General features: G+C 33.3%; 1 protein-coding gene across 1 annotated transcript in view; it reads right to left on the bottom strand.

Annotated features, from left to right (window-relative positions):
- The window catches only part of LOC105622008 (protein unc-80 homolog), a 25,494-nt gene extending 4,172 nt beyond the window's left edge, over nucleotides 1-21,322 (bottom strand). Inside the window, 47 exon segments of the mRNA XM_012203440.1 lie at nucleotides 487-582; nucleotides 781-1,056; nucleotides 1,280-1,630; nucleotides 1,752-1,955; nucleotides 2,037-2,307; nucleotides 2,650-2,970; nucleotides 3,175-3,487; nucleotides 3,575-3,720; nucleotides 3,794-4,012; nucleotides 4,101-4,526; nucleotides 4,682-4,986; nucleotides 5,073-5,346; nucleotides 5,435-5,683; nucleotides 5,757-5,938; nucleotides 6,001-6,184; nucleotides 6,532-7,165; nucleotides 7,395-7,887; nucleotides 8,070-8,318; nucleotides 8,430-8,699; nucleotides 8,773-8,908; nucleotides 8,992-9,207; nucleotides 9,289-9,479; nucleotides 9,873-9,982; nucleotides 10,102-10,240; nucleotides 10,317-10,512; nucleotides 10,591-10,714; nucleotides 11,339-11,774; nucleotides 12,050-12,427; nucleotides 12,766-12,907; nucleotides 12,981-13,172; nucleotides 13,327-13,456; nucleotides 14,758-14,787; nucleotides 15,953-16,101; nucleotides 16,310-16,487; nucleotides 16,562-16,741; nucleotides 17,036-17,287; nucleotides 17,384-17,526; nucleotides 17,594-17,671; nucleotides 17,735-17,824; nucleotides 17,904-17,977; nucleotides 18,277-18,508; nucleotides 18,589-18,736; nucleotides 18,819-18,964; nucleotides 19,112-19,132; nucleotides 19,772-19,798; nucleotides 21,096-21,144; nucleotides 21,237-21,322. Coding sequence (XP_012058830.1) covers nucleotides 487-582; nucleotides 781-1,056; nucleotides 1,280-1,630; nucleotides 1,752-1,955; nucleotides 2,037-2,307; nucleotides 2,650-2,970; nucleotides 3,175-3,487; nucleotides 3,575-3,720; nucleotides 3,794-4,012; nucleotides 4,101-4,526; nucleotides 4,682-4,986; nucleotides 5,073-5,346; nucleotides 5,435-5,683; nucleotides 5,757-5,938; nucleotides 6,001-6,184; nucleotides 6,532-7,165; nucleotides 7,395-7,887; nucleotides 8,070-8,318; nucleotides 8,430-8,699; nucleotides 8,773-8,908; nucleotides 8,992-9,207; nucleotides 9,289-9,479; nucleotides 9,873-9,982; nucleotides 10,102-10,240; nucleotides 10,317-10,512; nucleotides 10,591-10,714; nucleotides 11,339-11,774; nucleotides 12,050-12,427; nucleotides 12,766-12,907; nucleotides 12,981-13,172; nucleotides 13,327-13,456; nucleotides 14,758-14,787; nucleotides 15,953-16,101; nucleotides 16,310-16,487; nucleotides 16,562-16,741; nucleotides 17,036-17,287; nucleotides 17,384-17,526; nucleotides 17,594-17,671; nucleotides 17,735-17,824; nucleotides 17,904-17,977; nucleotides 18,277-18,508; nucleotides 18,589-18,736; nucleotides 18,819-18,964; nucleotides 19,112-19,132; nucleotides 19,772-19,798; nucleotides 21,096-21,144; nucleotides 21,237-21,322 — 9,736 coding nt within the window.
- Nucleotides 21,323-22,985: the final 1,663 nt, after the last annotated feature.

Raw genomic sequence — 22,985 nt, 5'->3', positions numbered from 1 at the left:
GAGAGAGAGAGAGAGGGGCGTAAACAACTTATGCCTTAAAATGATGCCTTAAATGATATACGATAATTGAGAAATCTTTTCTCGATGATGAGGTCGACATTGCTATCATCCGAGACGAGAATTTTCGTCCTTAAACGAAAGGCGAACGATTAAATTCTTCAAGTTGCAAGCCTCGCTGTAAAGAGGAAAATAAAGTGAAGACAATTGCATCATTATGCAAGAACCGCGTGAGAAATCACAAATGTAAAAGAAGAGATTTATCGTTGTTAAGAAAGACAGAAAAAGACAAAGAGAAAAGAAAGAGATAGAGACTGTTGGCAGTGGTCTATAGACAATGGCTCGATCCAACTGTGGTAATGGTTAGCGATTCTTCGTACTGACTGCACGTACGACAATAATGAAACGTATGCAAGAGGCTTGCAGTCGCATCGATCGTAATCGATAATTTGGGATCATCTTATAGGGTTCTCGAAAGTAATGGAATACCTGTCGTTGACGGTGGCTGCTCGATACAAGTTTCCTCGACGAGTGTGTCACTTGCTTCACGCAAGGTAGATCCACCGCTGGTGCTCGATACGGATCCTACAATTGCAAAATATTATTAGAATTATAAAAAAGATATATGAAAAAAAATCAAGAAAATAGCAACACTAATGTATTATATTTATTGATGTATAAGTATTTTTTTTAAATCTAATTTGATTGTAGGTTTACCGTAATATCTATTATTTTGGATATTATATAATCGCTTATGATAAAAAGAACAAAAGATTGTTGTACCACCAATGCGAGTGCCATTCAGCGGTGCTGTTACTTGAGTGGGATGCATTGTTTTAACAGTACTACTCGTGTTGGATTGAGTCGAATGAGACTGCGATTGAACTACTGTGGAATGAGATACTGGTGTTTCAGCAGGCGTACGATTTATGTGAGCTCTCGATCCTAAGTCACCAGTCAAAAGATCCATCAACAGAGACGGTCTCTGAGTACGCGGCTGGCCTTCGGTTATCGGATGCATATCCACCACGCTTCTCTTAGGTTCTGATTGCATCTCATCTGTATATAGAAATTACAAAACATTTGATTGGAAAGATTATTAGTTAATTTAAATTTTAACATGAATATTTTAATTAATTAAGATTGAATACACGTTTGAATTTGCTATAAAATAGTTGGAGTAAGTACGATAAAGATGAATATGGAAGACATGAAAAAAATATTTACACTGAAACTTGCGAATGTGATTATTGAGTTTTTTCAACGTCGATAAAATACTAACCGCATTTTCGATTCTCAATTTCCTGTTTTAGATTCTTTAACTCGTGAATAAGATCCATGAGCAGCGTGCCTCGCGATTTTGGTACAGTGGTACTACTTCCATTGATCTTCTCGCGTATAATGGTGTGCATATTTCGTTCGTGCTCGGATATCGGCGCTTGTCCGATTTTATAAACAATGAATGGAAGCATTTGAATGTATAAAGCTGTGCGGTGTGTCACAATAAATTCTATGAAATTCCAGAGATATGTGGAAGCTTCATTGCGCTTATTCAGAAGACGCATCGCACGTAGAATTACCCGCCATTCCGTTCTCAGTTCAGTTTCGAAACATATCGTCATTATTTTGAGTGCTGAAATCAAACACTTAAATATGAATTGTTCATAAAACAACAAATATAGCAATAATTTTATATGAATCATATAAAACAATATTATTTAAAAAAAAATTTACTCTCTTCATGTAAATCTTACCCAGGAAAGCAACTTGATATAATGTTAACGATGTTTTCATTAGAGCCTTCGGATCTCTCGAGGTGAACGTTATACTACCGGTTCTTGTATCCGTTGGTGGTCTTTGCATCGTTAATGGTATCGGTTTTGCACCCGGTGGCCAAAGCGCGTTTAATACGGTCGTTAAAGCGAAAGAGATGTCCGATTGTTTCAGTTTTGGTACATCTAAATAAAGAGATATCAATTAAAAATAACATTATATATTCGTAATGTCGCTTTACTGAATGTTGCAATGCTCCTTTTTACCTTTTCTCCCAGTTCCGACGCGGAGAAACAATGGTATCAACAAATTTAATAGCGCATTTTCCGTGCGAGTTTGAGTAGCGAACATGTTCTGACCACCGAGAACATTTTCCAAGGAGTATCCTTCGCCAAAAGATATCACGTGTAGAGCAATCAGACGTAACACCGTCGAGCAAAAATGCGGAGGCGGAAGTGGAGCAGGCAGTTTGCTCATTAAAGCAGCTGTAGAAGCTGAAGTTAAATCTTCAGATAGATTGTCTCCAACAATTAAAGCCTGAAAAAATGAACGATCAATTAAAATTGAAATTTAATTAAATTAAAACAGATTTGAATGATACATAGAAAAAACGGTTTTATTAAAACATTTAAAAATTCAATTAGATATAGTTTTGAAAATAATTTTGTTCAATTATTCAAGTAATTATGTAGGATTCTCAAACATAATGAGCAATGCTACAAAAAGTTTTGACATTCTAGTCAGCTTGAAAGTTTTATACATAATTATTTTGATGGTCCAACAAAGTTATTTTTAGATTTGTTTTGTATATAATTAAATTTTTTAATACTTTTAGTAAAATTATTTTTTCTATACAGGTGAAATAATTCTAATATCTACCTGACATGTAGTTAACAACGTCTTCAAATACTGAAAATGCGCGATGTACGGACATTTCGACAGAGTTTCGTAAACCCCTTTCAAAAGATCACTTGCAGCAGCCCAATCGGTATTTCTTCTAATCGATGGTTTTTTGTGTATTTTACTGAAGGTTTTATCCAATCTTCTAAGAATTAACGTTAACGCTGGTCTCATTTCATCGGCTGCCCATTCGGTTGAAGGAAGAATATCGTTCATGTATCGTTTGAGACCGCGGCAAGCCATAGTGATCGGGTCGTATGGAGAAATTTTCAGAAGACTATGAGCGATATCGGCTAAGCGCTACAGTAAAAATTATTTTTGCTTTAAATTTTTTATATAAATTTCTTGTAATAGTAAATATATAATTATATAAAAAATAAAAATATAAAAAATTATGTTTGATAAAAATAAGGATTTAATAAAATATTGCTAATATTTAAATTTATTTCCTAGAGATAAATTAAATATTGCAAATATATATCACGAAGATATTCGTTAATTTACCACATGACATTTTGAATCCAGTAATTCGATAGTTTTTCCGTCCTGTGACTTCCTATTAAGTTCTATTAAACGAATAGTACAACGAGCCACAAAGTCCCCAACCATATTTAACAAAGTATCGCGCGGTCTCCTGAACTCGTTTTTATGAAAATCCTCATCTCGGTCGTAAAAATTTCGAGTTTTCGAATGTTCTATATATTTCGTGTGAGTGTCTTCTTCGAAATCAAAACCAGGTGAATACGGGCCTTTGCCGTAATTTCTTTGACTAGAACCTTTATGTTCAGGACTCAATTTTTGCGGGCCATTGTAATATCTGTGAGAATTAAGGTATTAATTTTGTATTAAGTTGCATTTTGAAAAGAAGCGAACAAGAGAAGCAAATGATGAATTTAATTCGTACTTTGTCAACGCTTCAGAATTGTTGACTAAAGTTCTAACTGCAATCGCTAATTGATTTATTATCTCCTTTTCTGTTTTGCCTTCCTTATTGTACGTGGGTAATTGGATTTGCCGAACGTAGCACGGCAATATCGCTTCCAATATTGTCTATAAAAAAATATAACGTAATACATTTGATAATACATAAATTAAGTTAGCAATATTATATTGAACATTTTACCAGCATTTGTTGGCCTCTAATCGAATCAGGTGCATAAGCTATCACCATCACACAGAGAGATATACAGTCAAGCACATCAACCATTTCATTTTCGTCATGATAACAAAAATCTATCGCTTTCAAAGGCTTCTCCTCTTTTACTAATTCTCCTATATTAAGTGGATCTGGTGATGGAGTTTCCAAACTCAATAATAAGTTAAATAGGCACGTAGATGGAACCTTAATAAAATCACGATCAATATTATTTTCCGATCAATTTTATTTAAGAAATATTTATATGTTTTTTTTATTTATCATTGAAACAAACCTTATGAGCCTCGCCATGGACACTTTTAATATCCGTGTCCAATATAGTAGAAACACTGCCAAACATCTGAAGAATGAAGGGCTTACGATTCATGAGATAAAATTGTTTGACAGCGTACTCAACAGTGGTCGTCACGAGCTTATTTGTCTGATGCGTCGAGTATAGTTGCAGTAAGGTCGGCATGATTAGCAAGTAACCGTTCGTTGAGAAAATGTTTTTGAAATTATGCGCAGCGTTTATGTAGGTCGCCACGACGTAGCGTAGAATGCAGGAATCCTCGCTATGAATAATCACGGCGCCATTCAGAACGTTTAGAAAGAGATGAATATCACCGGAATATGCAAAATTGCCGGCCATGGCCTCAAACATGCGTGCGATCAATCTAACCCACATAAATTTATGCATCACGTCCAACCCAAGAAGTTCCTAAAGATAAAGAGAATTTATAGAAGAAAATTTATTTATAAATGTATTTTATTTTAAACAATTTAAATGTTTTAATATAAATTAATTAGATCAAGAAGGTATAAAGTATTAAGTGTATATAAGAAAATGTATATAAGAAAAATTTAAATACATACTCTGCCAATTTCACCACCTTTGTACAGGTCCAAGTCGGCTTCTAGCGCTTTTCGCGGAAACGACGGTAGCTTCATGAGCTCTTCGTGAAGAAACACAACTCTTTGCACTACCATGTCGACATTCTTCAAAATCGCCCAGGTCAACAGCACCTTTCCTATTTCTACGAATTTGTGCATTAATTCTTGCCGTTGCAACGCATTGAATGCATCCTCCTGCTTCATGTGAACGAGTTCGATTTGCGGGAATTGAGATCTTTTGAAAAAATAATAGTCTCTAACGTATGATGATGGATTGTGTATTTGATCTGTAAGTTGATGAAAAATTTGAGCAATATTAACGGAATGGAATATTATTGCACAATGAAGATAGCTAAATAAAATAAGAACTCACGCGTCTTATAATCCACGAGGAAATACTCGTGATGCTTTGATTCTTCGATACCAAAAAAATCCAAGGATTCTCGAAGTATCTGACAAAATTGCGTGTCCTCTTGCACCGGAAATTGCGAGGGTATTTCTCCAGCATCAGGATCCTGCGGACCATGAACGATGATTTTTTTCGCTGACGGAACGTTCGCTGTGAGTAGGATTGACGCATCGCATTGTTCCTTTCGGAGGATTTGCTTCAGATCTTTAAACATAATGCCGTGTACACTGTGCACCACCTGATATCAGAAAAAAATCATTGTTAGCAATTTTATATTAATGATTAAATAAAAACGTGTGAAGATTGAAAACAGATTTATGTTTTACCATCCACAGAATTGACAATGCGGTTCCAATTAATTTTTGGCCTTCCTCGTGTGGAGTGCGCACGTAAAACATGACATATCCAATAATATAATTATAAAGCGCAAACGCAGCCTGTTGCGGTAATTTCGGCACAAATCTGATAAGATGTCTCAAAACCTTAAACATTAACTCTTGCTTCTCTCTCGTAAGACGTTCCAGTACGTATCGTAGAAACAGCGCGCTATCTTCCACCAAGCAACTCCAGATTACCTGATATAAAATTAATATTATTAAATAACAAAACATGTAAAATTACAGCTTACACATTTATTTTTGTTTGTACCTGATATGCCACTTCGTACACCGCGTTTCCATCATCGGAGACTGCTGGATCATCCAAGAGATTAATAATTTGAACGATCGCTGAACATAGTGATGAAGGAAATAACGAAAGAGCTGATTGACTATGATGAGTTTGAGTATTCCTTGGGACAGTCTCAGCTGCATCTTCATCTCCTACATTACCTTTATTAAAAAAGGAGAGAAATTGCAAACAATGGATATTTAGAAAGAAATGAGTTGTATACCTTCATCACCGTGATCGTCCCCTACTGGACTGGGCTCGTAAGCGGCTTGTACAGTAATTGGTATCGTCGTAATAAGAAAATTTTCTCTTTCTTCCCGTTTTTTGTCGTCCTGTGCCTGAAGAGCCCTCGTGATCAGTTCGGTCTGTTGTTTCTTCCGCGTTTTCGTTGCGGTCACTAGAGATCTCTAAATAAGAAGCGACACAAATAGTCTATTAATTTACAGTATCTAAAGTATCTAAAAGAATTTGATCTGAAAATAATTTTGTTTTACGTCATTAAAATAATTATATATAATGCTTAAATGTTGATGACAATACTGCGAAAACTTTTAATAATTCAACAACCAATTTGAACGGTCTACATAATTTTCTTCATCGTCATCAAACAAAATTATTTTCAGATCTATATTTAGTTAAATTTTTAAATACTTCCAATATATTCAATAATTTTTTTATACTCTAAACAAGAATATTCTGTGTAAAAAAAATGTACACTCACTACTGCATTAATTCTTAATATTTATTCACTCACATGATGTTCCTGATTAATCGTGACCTCCTCCATTTTTGTTTTGACCTGAGGCATCCAGGGTGGATCCACTACCGGCAAGGATTCTATTCCGATCTTCGGTGAAGGCAGAGTAAATTCTATTCCTGGCGGAGGTACTTTGAAAGTTAAATGAGCTGTCTCTTCCATCCGCGGCCACACTTGATATCGTAATTTCCACAGAACTTGAAATCGTAAAATGGCGTTTATGCGCACACTAGTATTATTGTGTTGAAGGCCTTTATGCATCAAATCACTGGCCTGGTTCGGTGCTCGCACCGCCGATACTATAAAAAGTGCCGCTGCTGATGCAGCGACTTCTTGATTGGATTCTAATAAGAGTTCCCAAGCGACAGGCAATACTTCCACGAATAAATCTTCCGTCATCACGACCGCCCCTTTGATTAACGTAGCCAAAGGTGCATGAAAAGCATCCTTTACTTGAGTCTTTATGTATTTCAAAACCGGCGGTGGCTCTCTATCTTGTTCAATGTCATATTTCGTTGTAGTTCTTCTCAAGGATTCCTTGCCCCTTTCAGAGTCTTGCTCTGCGAGATCCTTCGAGGAATCCCTTTGAGTCAATCGACCAGATTGAGAACCATCTAAATTTTTTTCTATTCTGTAAAAATATTTATTAAATTAATATCAAGTAATTTAGAAAAAGATAATTATTTAAATCTTGATTAGAGATTTTTACAATTAAGTATGTATATATTGACAAAAGTATTTAGTGAATTAACAATATTCTATTAATTTTACACAGAATATTCATTTAATATTTAATAAGTTAACTATTTATTTAATTAACAAATAATATCCATAGTAACATATTAAAAAATTTGAATTACTTGTACTTGCGTCCCACGCTGTCTTTCCTTCGAATAGGTGATACCTGAGTGCTAGTTTGATCAGATACTTTGCGGCTGCGTTTATCTTTCTTGTCATCCTTCTTATCAGAGTCAATATCGAATAAACCCGTACCGTTTAGTATACCAAATTCCTCTCCATAGATTTTTCTCACCGACTTTATCAATCTACTACTAGCGCGCATTTGTCGGCGATGACAGAAAGGATGGCAGAAGTTCTGATGGGAGCAATAAAAATTGAAGGAATTGGCAACCTGCACGAGCACCTTCATCCATGGGAAATTCTTATTAGTCTCATCGGTTTCGTTGCTATCGCTTGGACTTTCCGGCGGCTGATCGTCGCTGAGAATGCCAGGCGATTCATCGCCACTGACTTCGCCAGCGACACCAGGTTCAGACGTATCGCTTCTATCAGACAGGGAGCTTACTTTCCTCTTACTGTTAGATTGAATCGAATCTGCGCGTTTTACTGTATCTAGATCAAAAATAATTTTATTAAAACGCATATGTAATTGTCAATGTTAATAAATAAAATTAATTTCGTAATGATATTAATCTACAATTTAAGAGAACAATTTATAGAAAAAATTAATTATGTTTATAGGGAATTAATAATATTCACATTAGCTTCGATTTTTATTTTAATATTTTATTTACACGCTTCGCATTCCGTATCCTTGCCCTCCTTAGTATTGCGACGAAGTTTAAGGCTTCTCTTTTTAAATGAACCAGTCGTAGCAGTACTGCGACGAAGAAGGTATGGTCTATTTTGAGATGCCTGCACTCTCTTTGCTTTCTCCTTCTCGATATTTTGGGTTTCTTCACCTTGAATTGTAACATTTGATTTGCTGCTTCCTTCAGACTCATTATCAGGTTCGTAGAGGACAAAACTGATTTTGCGCTCCGCTATGGAATAAATTTATTTTTGCCGGTCAAGTACTTCGTGGCCGTTTTCGAAACAAGATGATTTTATTTCAAATTACGCGCTCCATTAATTATATATCATTCTAGACTAACCGACAACTTCGCGATCGCCAGCTATAGATTGAAGACTCTGCGCGGATGCCTGTGAATGGCCCATGGACGACAAAGCCACGCTCCACCGTCGATTCGCTTCTCGGCTGTACATTCTTTCCCAAGCCGGGGGACGTTCTTTCGTTAACAGTTTACTTGACTTCGGCAAAGTTTGATAAGTCTCTCTAAGAAACGCCGTCACTTCCAACAGCAAAACGCAAGCGACGAGACGTAACGCGAAGGGACACTGGGATCCATAATTATTTATACTAGCTGAAAGTTAATCTTAATTATATTCTATTTGACTACTGAATCGATGTTCTCATATTTTAAACACAGATATTACCATCATCAAGAAAATCTTCTTCTTCATCTTCCAAAATCAAATCTCTCTGTTTGCTCTCATCAGATACTATGGTGGTTACCTGCTCCATGTTTTGCTTATCTTCAGCTAAGAACTCTTCTAAACGTGCTCCTATAGCCTGTTTTAATTACAATTTTATATATTTTATTTTATCACAAACTCTTTCAATAAAAAAAGAATTTATCTATTGTTCAAAAATACCTCTGCCCATTGATAAAATAATTTTCCCGCTGTGCGTTGCAGTATATGAACGCGTCTAAGTGCACTAGAGGCGTTTCGACTGTTTATCGGCACAGACGGTCGAAACATGGGGAAATTGTGCTTCATCCATGCGGGCCAGTGGCCTTTGTTGCACTGATGCACCAAATGCGCGCATTCTAATATCAAGCAGGCGCGAGATACTACCGGCGCGTATGGCTGTAATCGCACAGTTAAGTACATTTAATTTCTATTACATTTTACAAAAATATAAAGTATGAAAATATAAGTAATCATTACAAGATCTAGAAGCGACGCCATTAGATGAGGATCGGGAACTGAGCCTGGTTGGCAGGTCTCCAGAAGAAAGGAAAATCGTAACATTCCTTCAAATACCGCGAAGCGTGGTACTAATCTTCTCTCTTTCAGTACAACAAACTCGGATTCTCTACAAACCTCGCCGAGCTCTATAGAATTCTTTCGACTGAAATCTAATCAAAAACAGATATGGACATACTTGGATGGTGAATAAACATTCGCATAAACAAATTTTGTAGCAAAATAATAATTTACATGTAATCATATGTGCAAGGTGTCTCTTTTTTGTCAAAAAAATATTAAATAAAATTTTTTTAATTTTCGATGTATATATATATATATATCTTTAAGGTTTGGCAATATTTGATATTTTTATAACATTTAATAATGATCAAAATATTTCTGATTGTTTTTACTTTATATACAAATAAAACTCTTATTTAGAGGACATTTTTCTTATTTCCTATTTCTTATTTCTTATATACTAAAAATGATAATTGATTAATTTCAACTTCCCATACAAAAAAAAATAATTTCTGTGATATGCAAGCTTAAATAACTCTTACAGTTTCCGGGCGTTTCTTCCATGCTTTCTTTCTTTTTATTCTTTCCAAAACCGATTTTATTCAGTTGATCCTCCATCCGACGTTTTGCCTTTTGCAGAGATATACCAACCCTAGGAAAAAATCGCATTTCAATATGTATACGTAATTTCTTATTCTTTACTTCTTAACATAATGGAATAATTTATGTAGGCACGTAACAATGAATTAGTATTTTAAATAGATTATTTACCCGCGACTGCTTCGCGATGCGCTGCGATGGCCGTAATGGAAGCTGGGTTGCCTAACAAAGCTACCGTCTGTAGGCGACTCGCTACTTTCATGGCTATCGGTAGAATCGGTCCGACTATACTCCTTCCGGAACCAATTAACTAAAACCGATCGAAACGATTTAATATAATGGCTCACAGTGCTCCGCAAATGATACGTGCAATTCCTGCTGCTCACCGATACCGCCAATTTGAAACCGCGTCGATTTCCGCGGTCCCAAAGAAGGCTCGCCTAGAATACCTAAATTACGTTCGCTCTGCCTGGGTGTCAACACATGATGTTTTTTACGCAGATTACCCAACGGGCTTTGACTAATCTTTATGTTTTCCTCGCTCAATTCCGTCTCGAGAAGACTCTGTAAATTCGATCCCGCCTACCCAGTTAACCTTTTTAATACTATACAGAATGACAGATAACAGTGTAATTATTTTGCGATTATTATTATATTTACAGCACAAGTGGAAGATGTGCTCCTTTTCTTAAAGAGGAACTTTCGTGTGCCTCTATCGTCAACGGTGTAACACGTGTCTCCCCCGATATCTGCATGTTCCTCTAAATCCGATTGATGAATATGTCTGCGAAATTAATATTAAATATGTAGAAGGACTCTGTGATAGAATTTTTAAAAAGCATTTTTGTTCACACTTCTCAAATAATATTTTCTAACAAGATCACTTATAATTAGCTATTATTATTAATCCGAGAATAATCACTTGGAATGTTTTTACATCTTAGCAGCAAAATGTGAATTGTAAAGTGAAATTGTATTTTTTTACATTTTCTTTCTTTTTTGATAACTACTTTTTTACAAATCTTTAAATATATTTTTTTCAACAAAAATTTGCAATAAAAAAGGTTATGTTAATCAAAATCTTTGTTTTAGAAATATTGTTATAAATACTATATATAATATCATAAATACTATATCATAATATATATATATATATATATATATATATATATATAAGCTACTTAACTTGCTTATTTCATTTATAATGTTTGGTTTTTACTTTTTTTAGAAAATTGTGATTAAATTAATATTCATAATGTTCTCAAATACTAATAAATCGGAAAACAATTAATAATATATAATGTATTATAATAGTGATTTTAATTAAGGTATAAAGATATCTCAATCATTTACATTAAAAAATCAGATGATTATTTCTGGGTTAGAATGTTCATATTTATCCATATACCTTATGACACGTGTTGTCTGCATATTGCTGTTACATCGTTTATTCGGTCGATCAGCGGAATCCAGGATTCCACTTAGAGCGACCCGTCGGAAAATACCACCGTGCGCCTCCTTGACGTACGTCATCAACTGTCGCACATCACAGTAGAGACTGATGTTCTCTTGAGCCTTTAGCTGCTTTGTGGAACCGATGAGACGGGTCACCAAGACCTTAAAGACGCAGGACATAATCTGCCCTTCGATACCGCGCGCTCCGTAACCGCCGGTATTGTATGACGTCGCGACGCCGCTTGCTATTGCGACGTTTCCGCCGCTTCCACCCGAAGTACCGACTCCACTTCCACCGGTTCCGGAACCGATCATGCCGGCACCGAAGTTCGTCGCGTATCCACTTTGAGATGCCACGTCGGGCGATTTCCCCGACATTCTCTTCTGATCTAAGAAAATGATAAAGAACATGTTTTCTTTATATTAATAACAATAAATTCATCAATTTTTCTTTATACAAGATAAAATGATCTCTAAGTTAATCTTTAATTCTTCGAAGTGAAATTTCACACCAAAGAATAAAAATTGAACCAGTCTTGAGAAAGATTGGCTCAATTTTTAAGAGTGAAATTTCACTTTTCAAAATGAGATTCATTCTAAATAGTAGTAAAAGTTTTAGAGAGTACAATAAAGTTTAATTGAAATTCGCATTTAATTTACTCACTAAGCGGCGATAGCAATGAACTCGGATCAACGCAATATCCGACATATGCGTGAAAGAAGTCCAAGATTTCCGTCAACGGTTGCTCTCGTATCATCGTTCGTAAGAATCTCGAGAATTGACGGGAACTTGCGCGATGCAATTTTGTCAGGATAGTTTGACCTTGAGAGCGACAAATATCAGCCTGAGGTCCACGTACTCCGTCCAAGCAACCGTGTGGGCAGCCTAAATGCCTCAGTACTCTGATCACACAATTCATGAGGAGATTGTGAGCAGTCGGCTTGCTCTTACTCGAATCGTACCCATGTTCCTGAGGTAATTCTGTTGGCGAATCCTGTTTCTTTCCTGTTTCCGACTTATTGTCGATTCCTGTACCAGATCCTGGCAGAAATAAAATTGACTTCGAAGTGAACGTAATTATATTAAAAAAAAATAAGTTATTATTATTAATAATTCTTTTATTTCATCTTTATTTTGAAACTATAGGAATTTAATTTAATACTGAAGTGATTAATTACTTATTTTGAGTATTAAAATTACTTATTTGAATACTGAACAACAGTATTTTTAATATTCCAAATAAATAATTCATTACTTTCCAGTTTTAAATTTCTTTAAAGAAAGAATAAGGAAAACAGAAATTACTTAAAAATATAAAATTGTTTAAAATACTACATAATTCTAAGTAATGTATAATCATTTTAATTAATTTAATTTGCCTGCATTACTGCCGATAGCTTCCTCTCGAAGGCAATGTTTCATCACTCCCATATCCATTAAAAGTTCTATCAAGTTCAGTATAATCTCGCAAACTCGCGGTGTGCAAGAGGTGTTATCTCGCAAAGCAACGAAATGTATCGCCTAGACAATAAAAAAACGTAGTGTATTTATACAGAATTGAGAAAATGCAATATTATATATATTTTTCAATTACCTTCAAGATAACTTGAAGATCGACATCACCTTCTTTGGTAATGTAACATGAGGAACCCGGAGCTTCTGGTATTTCATCGCTCATATAAGTGATATTAGAATCCGTTTGGGATCTCGTGAGACTCGGTTTCCTTTCAGAACACAAACGACCACCTTGAACACTGATGACATCTAATTGACTGTCGATAGATCCCTGAAGAGCAAATAAGGCTTAAAAAAAATTAACAACAATAACACTATTAATTAAATTGTATCTTGCAAGTGGGAAAAAAAAGAAATAAATTTAAAGATATTCTTTTGACTTTATCGTGCGATCGTACTTTGCAGAAAATCGCAGATTTCTTTACCTGACGCTTCATGTAATCGGGGGATGGGGTTGGCGTGTGTTCCGTGACGGTGATAATAGGGTTCGGCACGGTGTAAGACTGACTATAAAACTGGCTCTGCTTTCTCTCGATGCGAGTATCGCCGACGTACCTATAAAACAATGTAGATCAGAAATTCAATTCGATAGTGTTTCAAATATCCTCATGCCATTTGCCAATGTGAGCCCTAGTCAAGCACTACGGTCTCGTCTTTATGATTTCGATCTACGATCGTACGTTTGTTATTCACATGCACGATGATTTTTAACAACTTTTCATATCAACGTTGCCCATACAATCATCTCAATCTTACAAATTGAAAGGCAATTATTAAATTACATGATTAAAACAAAAAATATATTTCGATAAATTTAAATATATAAAGAAAAAAAGAAAGTTTTAATTATAGTTTAGTTATAAAAGTTTAGTTAATAGAAATAGTTATAAAAAAAAATTAAACTGTGAAATTTATATTGAATAAATATTAATTTAATTTTTTAAAGATGGATTAAAATTATCTGTTTTTATTTTTCGTAATTTTTATTTAAGAAAAATTTTTAAATATTAAAATAATATTTTTAATAATATTTTAAATTTTTAAATATTAAAATAAAATTTTAAATATTAAAATTTTTAAATATTATCATATATTTTTAAATATTACATTAATTTATTTAAACTGAAAAAAAATGAGACAAGATTTGTTTATTAAGAAACTAAAAATATATATCCTTGTAACAATAATTTTTAATTAAAAGATTAAAGGGCAACGTTATTTAACTTCTGATGTATCTCATGCATAAATATGTAAAATACTAAGATGTTTCTACAATGTTATCTGATTTATATCTATTAGGACTATGCTGGAATACAAAATAACATGTTATAAAAGCAAATAAGATGAGATTTATTAATTTTAATAATGGATTTCAATGAGTGCATGATATACTTTATTGTAATGTAATATAAATTATATATATATATATATATTTAAATGTTATAAAATAATATAATTAAAATAGAAGTGTCATAGGTCATTAATTTTAAGAATTAAAAAAATTGTTATCTCACATATAAATGTTAAAAAGATAGAATGAGAGAGAATAAGAAAGGGAACAATTTTGTGTATAAAATTAACAAAATATAAATTATCATCAAAAACTCAATAATCTTAATCAAAATTATCACATACAAAAATAATTACTAAAAAATTACTTAGACAAGATTGCCAGTGATATACGAGTTTAGTCATGTGCCTCATATGCCTTCGTGGATTCTTGCCGATGACCCGATACTGATTTTCAATTATTAAGGGATAAAAGTGCGCCCTACCGAAAGCAGAAAGCTCGTAAAAAAAGCGTGTGAACCGAAGCTGCAGTACGGACGTTCCTCCGAATGACGTTGATGACTTACCCTCCCGCGGTCAGCTCGTTAATCAAGCAGCTGAGCACGAGTTCGGGGTGAAACGAGAGAGAAAAAAGAGACACACACAGAGAAAGACCATTACGCACAAGTATTACGATAGGCTTATCGTTATTTAAGCGCTGAATTAATTGTCGGAGAATATGAGCTCTATATTCTTGAACCATACATCAGGCTAATTACATCTAACTTCCAATACGTAACATAAATCACTTTAATCAAGACACATCGTTATTATTTTTAACGAAAAAATGTATATTATACTGCATTTAATTCTAAAAAATTTATACTATAAATCGAGAAAATTGTAATTGAATTTAAATATATCCGCCCGATTTATGGTCAAAAACATCTTTCAAGATCGTCAATGTTGGATAAAACTTTCTTAAATTTTATATTCTTCAATTTTATGTTTTTAATAATATGATTGCGAAAATAAATTAAAGTTAAAAATTTATTCAATTATAAAAATAGTAAGAAAAATTTTTAGAATATTATATACATTGTATATAAGTATATATTAGGTGTAGTAAAATGAAATCCATTATTTTTGCATGAAATTGAATTTGCGAAAATAAATTAAAGTTAAAAATTTATTCAATTATAAAAATAGTAAGAAAAATTTTTAGAATATTATATACATTGTATATAAGTATATATTAGGTGTAGTAAAAAGAAATCCATTATTTTTGCATGAAATTGAATGGAAAAATAATGGATTTCTTTTTACTACCTAATATGTTGTTTATTAGCCAACATTGGATTCTTTTCTATATCCGTAAAAAATTCTTGCTCTAAACGTTTATCTCTTATTGCATACAGTCTAAGCACAACTACGTCCTTCTTGGCTATTATTATTATCACATAATTTATAAGAAGAGATATAAATATAATATTGTAACTTCTGAAATTAGTCTATAAAAATATGTTTACTTGTAAAAATATTTGTTATATAATGGACTTTTTATTAAGAACTGAAAACGTGAAATTCTATAAAACTGTTTATTATTTGTAGTAAATTAAAGAAATAATTCAATATGAAAATTATGTAAGATAGAACAATGACGCGCGTGAATGAAGAAGATTGAAAATTAAAAAGAGAAAAATCACGTATTGAATTTACGAATTTAAAGTTCTCTATTTCTTCTCTAGTTCTTCTTTTTCGAATAAAGCTAGCAGCACTTACCTTAGACTTGGCATACTCTTCCCTTTAATTAGATTTGTAGGATGCTTCATGTAATCGATGTCTTTTGCTTCAAAAATCTTTGAACTAGCCGAAGTTGGTCTAGTCGCAGTCAAATGATCTTCTCCAGTATCAAGACTTGTATGACGTTCCTAAGAGTCAGTGTTAAAGTAAATATTAGAATACTATTTTAACAACAGATTTGTTAACTTCTAGAATTTAAAAAGACAGTTAAAAAATATTACAAAATTTAAGTTTACGGATGGATTTTATATAAAATTTTTATAGATATTTTAGTAAAATCGTTTTCTTCGTGTTCTTATAATTATTATCAAGCAATTCAAACATTCAATCATTTACCTGCTCAAACAACATCTTCGGTTCTTCTTGGCCAATTTTCTCAAGTGCCTTCTCTGATTTCGAAAGAAGTTTTGTTTCTACAAAGGCCTTGAGATCGGCCATTTTCATGCGCTTTTTCGTCTTTTCGCTGGCACGTCTAGTATGTCTCGCTTCACCTTCGTGTGCTTCGTATATAATTCTGAAAATGTGACCAAGTCTACACAGAAGAAAAAAAGGATCTTGTCTTGATACAGCAAAAATTATCATAAATACGTACCCGCTGTTAAAGAGGCATCGCGTGTGTCAGGTATCTCTATGAAATCCTTCATTACATCCTTCTTCTTACTTTCGGGACTTTGATAAATCGAGACTTCGATTTTTGGAATAGGCAAGGAGTTGCTCCGGCGACGCGGCATTTGCTGCACTGAGGTTTCTTCGTTAATTCTTCGTAGCCTACAATGCACATCAAGAACTATATATTTGTTCAATATAATTGCATTTTTTTAGATTTTTATTTTTAGATATATTGGAATTATTTTAATATAGCAGTATCTAAAAAGAGAGACATAAACGTAGGAGACTGCTATTTTATTGTCCTCATCTATACTTTTATATTTGTTAAAATCATTTTTATATTTATATATATTAATTTTTGTAATATTTGATTATTTTGTGTATCAAAACAATCAGTACCATATGTTAATTTTTGTAAGTAACGTTGATTTTAATTCGTATGAAATAACTAACCGATAATAGAAAAATTGAAGAGCCCAGTGAACACCTTCTTCCTGCCATTGAGGCACGAACAGACATCTCAAAGTAGCTACATCTAAAAAGGTTGCCGCACGAACATCTGAATCCACGATTGTAGAGCCTGTGGTATGCTCGGTTGCATCAGCAGATTGACGTTGTACTGAGAAACTTCCACGCGTTTTCGAAGTCTCCTGCGTTTCTTTCTCTGTTTTCGAAATTTTTTCCTCTTTCTCCTTGTCCATTCCTCTAATTAGGAAGACGTTTAGAGACAAAAGTATTTTTAATAATTAAATTCTCAGTTTAATGATTAAATGAATGTTACAGTTATGAAACTTAACTGACCCGGTTTTTGTAGCTTTTTTATGGTACTGTTTGCACGTGTCCAATCCAGAAATTGCTGCGACCTGTTCTATCGTGAACTGTTCTATTGTAGATCTTGAGGAAGTTGTCCTGCCCATCGCGACGTGAAAGATACTAGCTTCGCCCTATGGTAGCCACAAAAATATTATTTGCTCTGCGCTTAATCTCGAAATATTACCTCGTGTAACTCACTGCGAATATGGTGGAAACTTCTTTTACTCCATCGAGTATTCTCTCCGATTCACTCAAAGATGGTAATCTGAATATTACCTATAAAATATATATCATTTGTTGAATATTTTCGATTAATGTTCATTACAATAATAAATTTACCACATGCTCGTCTTCTGCACCAGAACTTTCTTCAGGAATTGTTTCCGGGAAAACCGTGTCTTTTGGTGAAGATAGCCAAGAACCCTGTTGCTGTTATTTTTATAAAATTATTTTTCGTTTACAATTACAGAATTTTGATAATATTTATCTTATCGGATTGTAAACTTACATCTTCGTCAACTGATTTCGAAGGCGGCAGAGCGCTTTGTTCTGAAGTCGATTGGCTAGGTGGACTTTCGACATCTAAATGTTAAGTTAAAGAAAAATAAAATAAATTAAAAGTAAAGTAAAAATTAAATATAATATTTAATAAACAACGTTAAATATTAATATTATTTTAGATCTATTTTTTTAGTTGAACATATTTTGCACATTTCATCTTTCCTTCTTTTTTCTTCATATTGGAGAAAAAAAAGGAAAATATAAACTGTGCAAGAAATCCAATTAAAAAGAGCAGGTCTCTTATTATATATAATTTATAATAAGAGACACATACTACGAATATGTAGAATTCTGTTTAATTAATCAAAGTAACGACTCACTTCCTCCAACAAAAACGTCATCCGACAACATATGATGCTTGGCGGATTTGAAGGATTGGCTCCAATAAATGCGCGGTTTAGCACGACAATGCGCTGTGAAACAAGGTGTATCCGGATGACGGCATTCGTACATGGCAGACCATATTTTTAGGCCGTTTTCTAATCGTAAATTCGTCTTGAAGTCAATATCCTTTAGATGATTGCACAGAGGTGCAAATAGATAGATAAAAAGCTAAAAAGAAGGGATGTATCATTTTTACAATCTAAGTTTAATTATAAATCACGTATTAAAGCAAGATTTCAGTAACTTACAGTCATAGTAGGTATCGGAAACAAATAAAAAAAAGGATTTGACGGATCAGCCTCATTCTCCGCGCATTCTTCAGCTGAATCCAAAAGTATCCAGTGAAGAATATAAAGAAGAGTCGTTTCCATCGTGCCGAGAGTCTGAAAGTCTTTCCTAAAAGATTAACAGCGACAAATTGTTGTGTGAAAAATCAAGGAAGTAGTTTGAAGATTGTATGCTACTAAGTGTGGCTCACCTATTGTGCATAAGACTAGCCGTAGCATGGAGAACATAAGGAAGAGCGGCTTGAATCAAACGCCAACGTGGCACGTTTCTTAATATCTCGCTCAACGAGGGTGTCAAATCATTATGAAGATCCTGCACTAGAACTCTTTCAAGGCACTGTAAAAAAAAAAATGTTTAAACTCATTTCTTTAAACTTTCTTTAAACTCATCGATTAATTACGTGTCAAAATCAATATTTTTTAAATAATTACAATTAATAACTTATTATATTTTTCATAATTTTTAGAAAAGACATATACTGACCGTGCATGCTTCCTTCATTTCCTATGCGAGCATTTTGGGAATAAATAAACCATATTAATCAAAGAATGATGAAACTAACACGAAATAATTTAATATATTATTAACAGAACGAATAAATTAAAACAATAATTTTTTTATAACAACAAGCGCCACTAAGTATAATATATTATTGTATTCAATAAATAATAAATATAATAAATATAATTATAAATATAATTATAAATATAATTATAATAATAAATATAATTATATTATATATAAATATAATTATATAAATTACTTAATTATGATGCAGATACTGGTATAAACATATTTAGTGTTAGAACAATATATGTGTATTGACTTTTAAATATAACGACGTAAATATTATTATGAATTTTTCTAAAAATTAATAATTGTGGAAGCATCAACCTGGGTTAAAATTAAATAGTGATATATTCTTTTTAACGTTAAACATACAATTAAATTTAATTTCATTGTATTATTATTTCATTTTAGATTGGTGCTGAAGAAATAATGTAGTACATTTATACTCTTTTTGTCTGATTACAAGAGAAAGATAAACATACGAGAAATGCGAAAATCACACAATATAATACATTAAACACAGAAAGCAATTTTATGTGCAAGCTCACAAGCAGATATTAAACGCCAACTTACATGATGGCCTGGCGCGCGTTGACAGAACTGCAGGTAACGTTTGACGGCCGCATGGAGAGGATATTTTGTTAGTGCGAGTAAAGCAAGTATTGCATAACGACTGATAGGTAAAAACAATCAACTATTTTATGTGAGAGCCACATAAAATCCATAAAACATATAGGAACCAATATATTATTCTTAAAATTTAACACAAATTAACTCTGCTGGTCTGTTCGGATCCAATTAACTCAAAATGCAATTTATTTTTCTAATATTTTATTTAAAAACATGTTTCTCTAATAGCTGACGATTTATTCTGTTAATAATGAGATATGTTTTCGTCAAAACTTTGATTCTTTATCTTTTAGAGTTTTTTAATCATATTGACTCAAACAATACAGTCGTAAGTAAATTTGAATAACCAACAGAATTAAAGATACGGGATAGCTAGGAAAAGAATATGTTCATCAAGTATATACAAGAAATTATGCACTTCTTTCAAAAGAAAGAATTAATGCAATTTATAATATACATTATAAATCCTGAAATCTTCCATGGGTTTATCTGTAAATAGCTTCGTAAATATATGTACATGATGAAGAGCAAAATATATAAAACAATGAATTATATTTTACGTCATTTTTAAAAGAATGATAAGCGTTATAACAATACTATGTTACATTAAGGAAAATATTCAAAATTTCAATAAATATTTATTTGAATAGTGTCAATTAAATATTTACTTACAATAAATAAATATTTATTTAATAAAAAGAAATGACAATTAAATTAAATTAATGATTTTCGTATTAAATAAAAATATATCTTCATGTTAAATAAATATTAGTTGGCACTATTTAAACAAACGAGTTATTAAAGTTTAGTATTTATCTTTTTTCAGTACAACAATCTTTATAAAACATTGTCATCCAAAATATATTGAAAACACGAAATAGAATAAATTCATGTTGGTAGACATATGAAGCAGGTTCTGAACAAGAAGCATACAACTATTTCGGCAGAGACGATTAAGAAAAGCAGAAACCGGAAGAAATGGAAGTTCTTTCTATATAATAGGGTAAAAGCGATTTTATATTCACAAAAATATCCTCCCAATCGATGTCTTAGAATCGATAATATTGGAAACATGTTGACGATTATACATATTAACATCGAGAAGAAACAATCGCGAATAGTTTAATTAATCATTTTGACTTTGTTAGTCGCAATATTGAATTTTCACGATTCATAATTATGACTTAAATCTCTTTAATAATAGAACAATTTTCAATGCTTTCTTTTACAGTCTAAGAAATATTTAAAATATTGCGTCAATTGTTACCATGCAAGATGCTTCGTGAAGTTTTCCTAGCTTAGCTCGAATGAATGGCCTGAAAAATAATAAAATAGATTAGACGCTTAATTTAAAATAAATATGAGCACGTCATTATTTTCTTGGAAAGTAATAAAAAATTTAGCTGACCTTATAAGACGCCAAAGGAACATTTGAACCGGGATAGGCAAAGGATACTCCTGCGTTCCCCCGTCTACGGATCGCCGTTTATCCATGATTGCTTCAATATTACTAAAATGTTTTAATATCGCATATGAAGAGTAACTTAATTAATCCAGCGCGAGCGTGGTAATAATTAGAGTACAATTGTTGGTGCTGCCATCGCTACCACGTGTCTTACCCCGCAGAACAAATTCTTCCAACTTAAACCGCTTGTACGCTTACGTCTTGCACACACCCTTTGTAGAGTCAACAACACTCCATCAGCCGAAGTGGATCAATCCCCGATTGAGGAACGTCGGAGTCGTACTCACGCAAGAATCGAGTCAAAATAAAAACAATCTCGTCTTCCTATACAAAATTCACTCTGCTCTTCTCTCTCTTATGAATAAAATTCATTTCACGCCACTAAAAGTGTTGATTATCGCGAAATATTATCATGTTGGACGCAGCTGCTGGAAAACGCCGATGCCGGGCATGACGTTGTTGAAGGGTAGCGCCGCACCGAGAAGAGAGAGTATCACGTGCCACTCGGCCTAGTAACACACTTCCGTCATTCCCTGTGGATGTCCTGCGCGACGCGGGTATGCACCCCGGCACCGGGATAGCGTGTAACTGAAGGGACGTGGTCTACGCGCCCACACGTCCTCACGGAAAGGATAGTGAATGCGCGTGCGACTCTCGGAAAATCCAATGCGCCGGTCGTTTCATCGATCAGCCCAGGAATCTGCTGCTGGACCACCCCTACGGGAGGCAAACCACCCCTCGCAGCGCGCCGCGTTGTACCGCGCCGCGCCACGTTCCCATCAACCTATTTACCCACCTAGTCCATCTAGCCATTTACTCGAGCAACACCTGATATAACGATGGGCGAGGCCATCTTCCTTGCGTGGAGCAATGACTGGCGAAGAACGCGCAATTTCTCATAATTTACCCTCCATTTGAGGGTGTGTATCGTTAGATTATGATAGATTATGATAGATCAAGGATATACCAATTGATAATTTATTTTTCACGCTAAGGCAATGTAGCTTTTGCATAAAGATTGCATTAAAGCTAAAGGGAGAAGAGAGGATGTAAAGTATATTTAATATTTAATATACGATAGTACGAAAGAAATAAAGAAGATATAAAAAATGACAGATATTTAAATGAGATCGAACATAGAACTAATATATTCTCAGATATCATATATTAAGACTGAATAACAAGTCTGCTTTAAAATTATCTCCTATTGCCCATCGTTGTTTCATCCCGTTGCGTAACATCTTCATAAAAAAAATGAATCTTGTATTTGAAAATATTGTTGAAGAATTAAAAAATTTAAGTAAATACAGATCTGAAAATTTTGTTGGATTAAAATAATCATATAGAACATAATGAAAAATGCTGTAAAAAGTTTTAACATTTTAATAAATAATTGAAGCGTTCTACATAATTACTTTGAGTAATTATAGTAAAAATAGTCCAACAAAATTATTTTCAAATCTGTATCTGACTAAATTTTTAAATATTTCAGCAAAATCATTCTTCTCGTGCATTATCCTCATGTTAAGACGCTCTTCAGTGAATCTTTTGTGTTGAGAAAATTCTCGACATCCTTTAACGTCATATCTAACTTGAATACGATTTTTCGTGCATACGTTATTACTTCGTCTATTTTCAGAGTCTCTTCAAGGTTTATGGAACTGATTTCTATGCAAATTTCTATATATCATC

This window comes from Atta cephalotes (assembly GCF_000143395.1).
Source record: "Atta cephalotes unplaced genomic scaffold scaffold00039, whole genome shotgun sequence".
In the NCBI taxonomy this organism is placed as follows: domain Eukaryota; kingdom Metazoa; phylum Arthropoda; class Insecta; order Hymenoptera; family Formicidae; genus Atta; species Atta cephalotes.
Note: the sequence above shows the minus strand (reverse complement) of the source record. Positions and strands in the feature narration are given on the sequence as shown.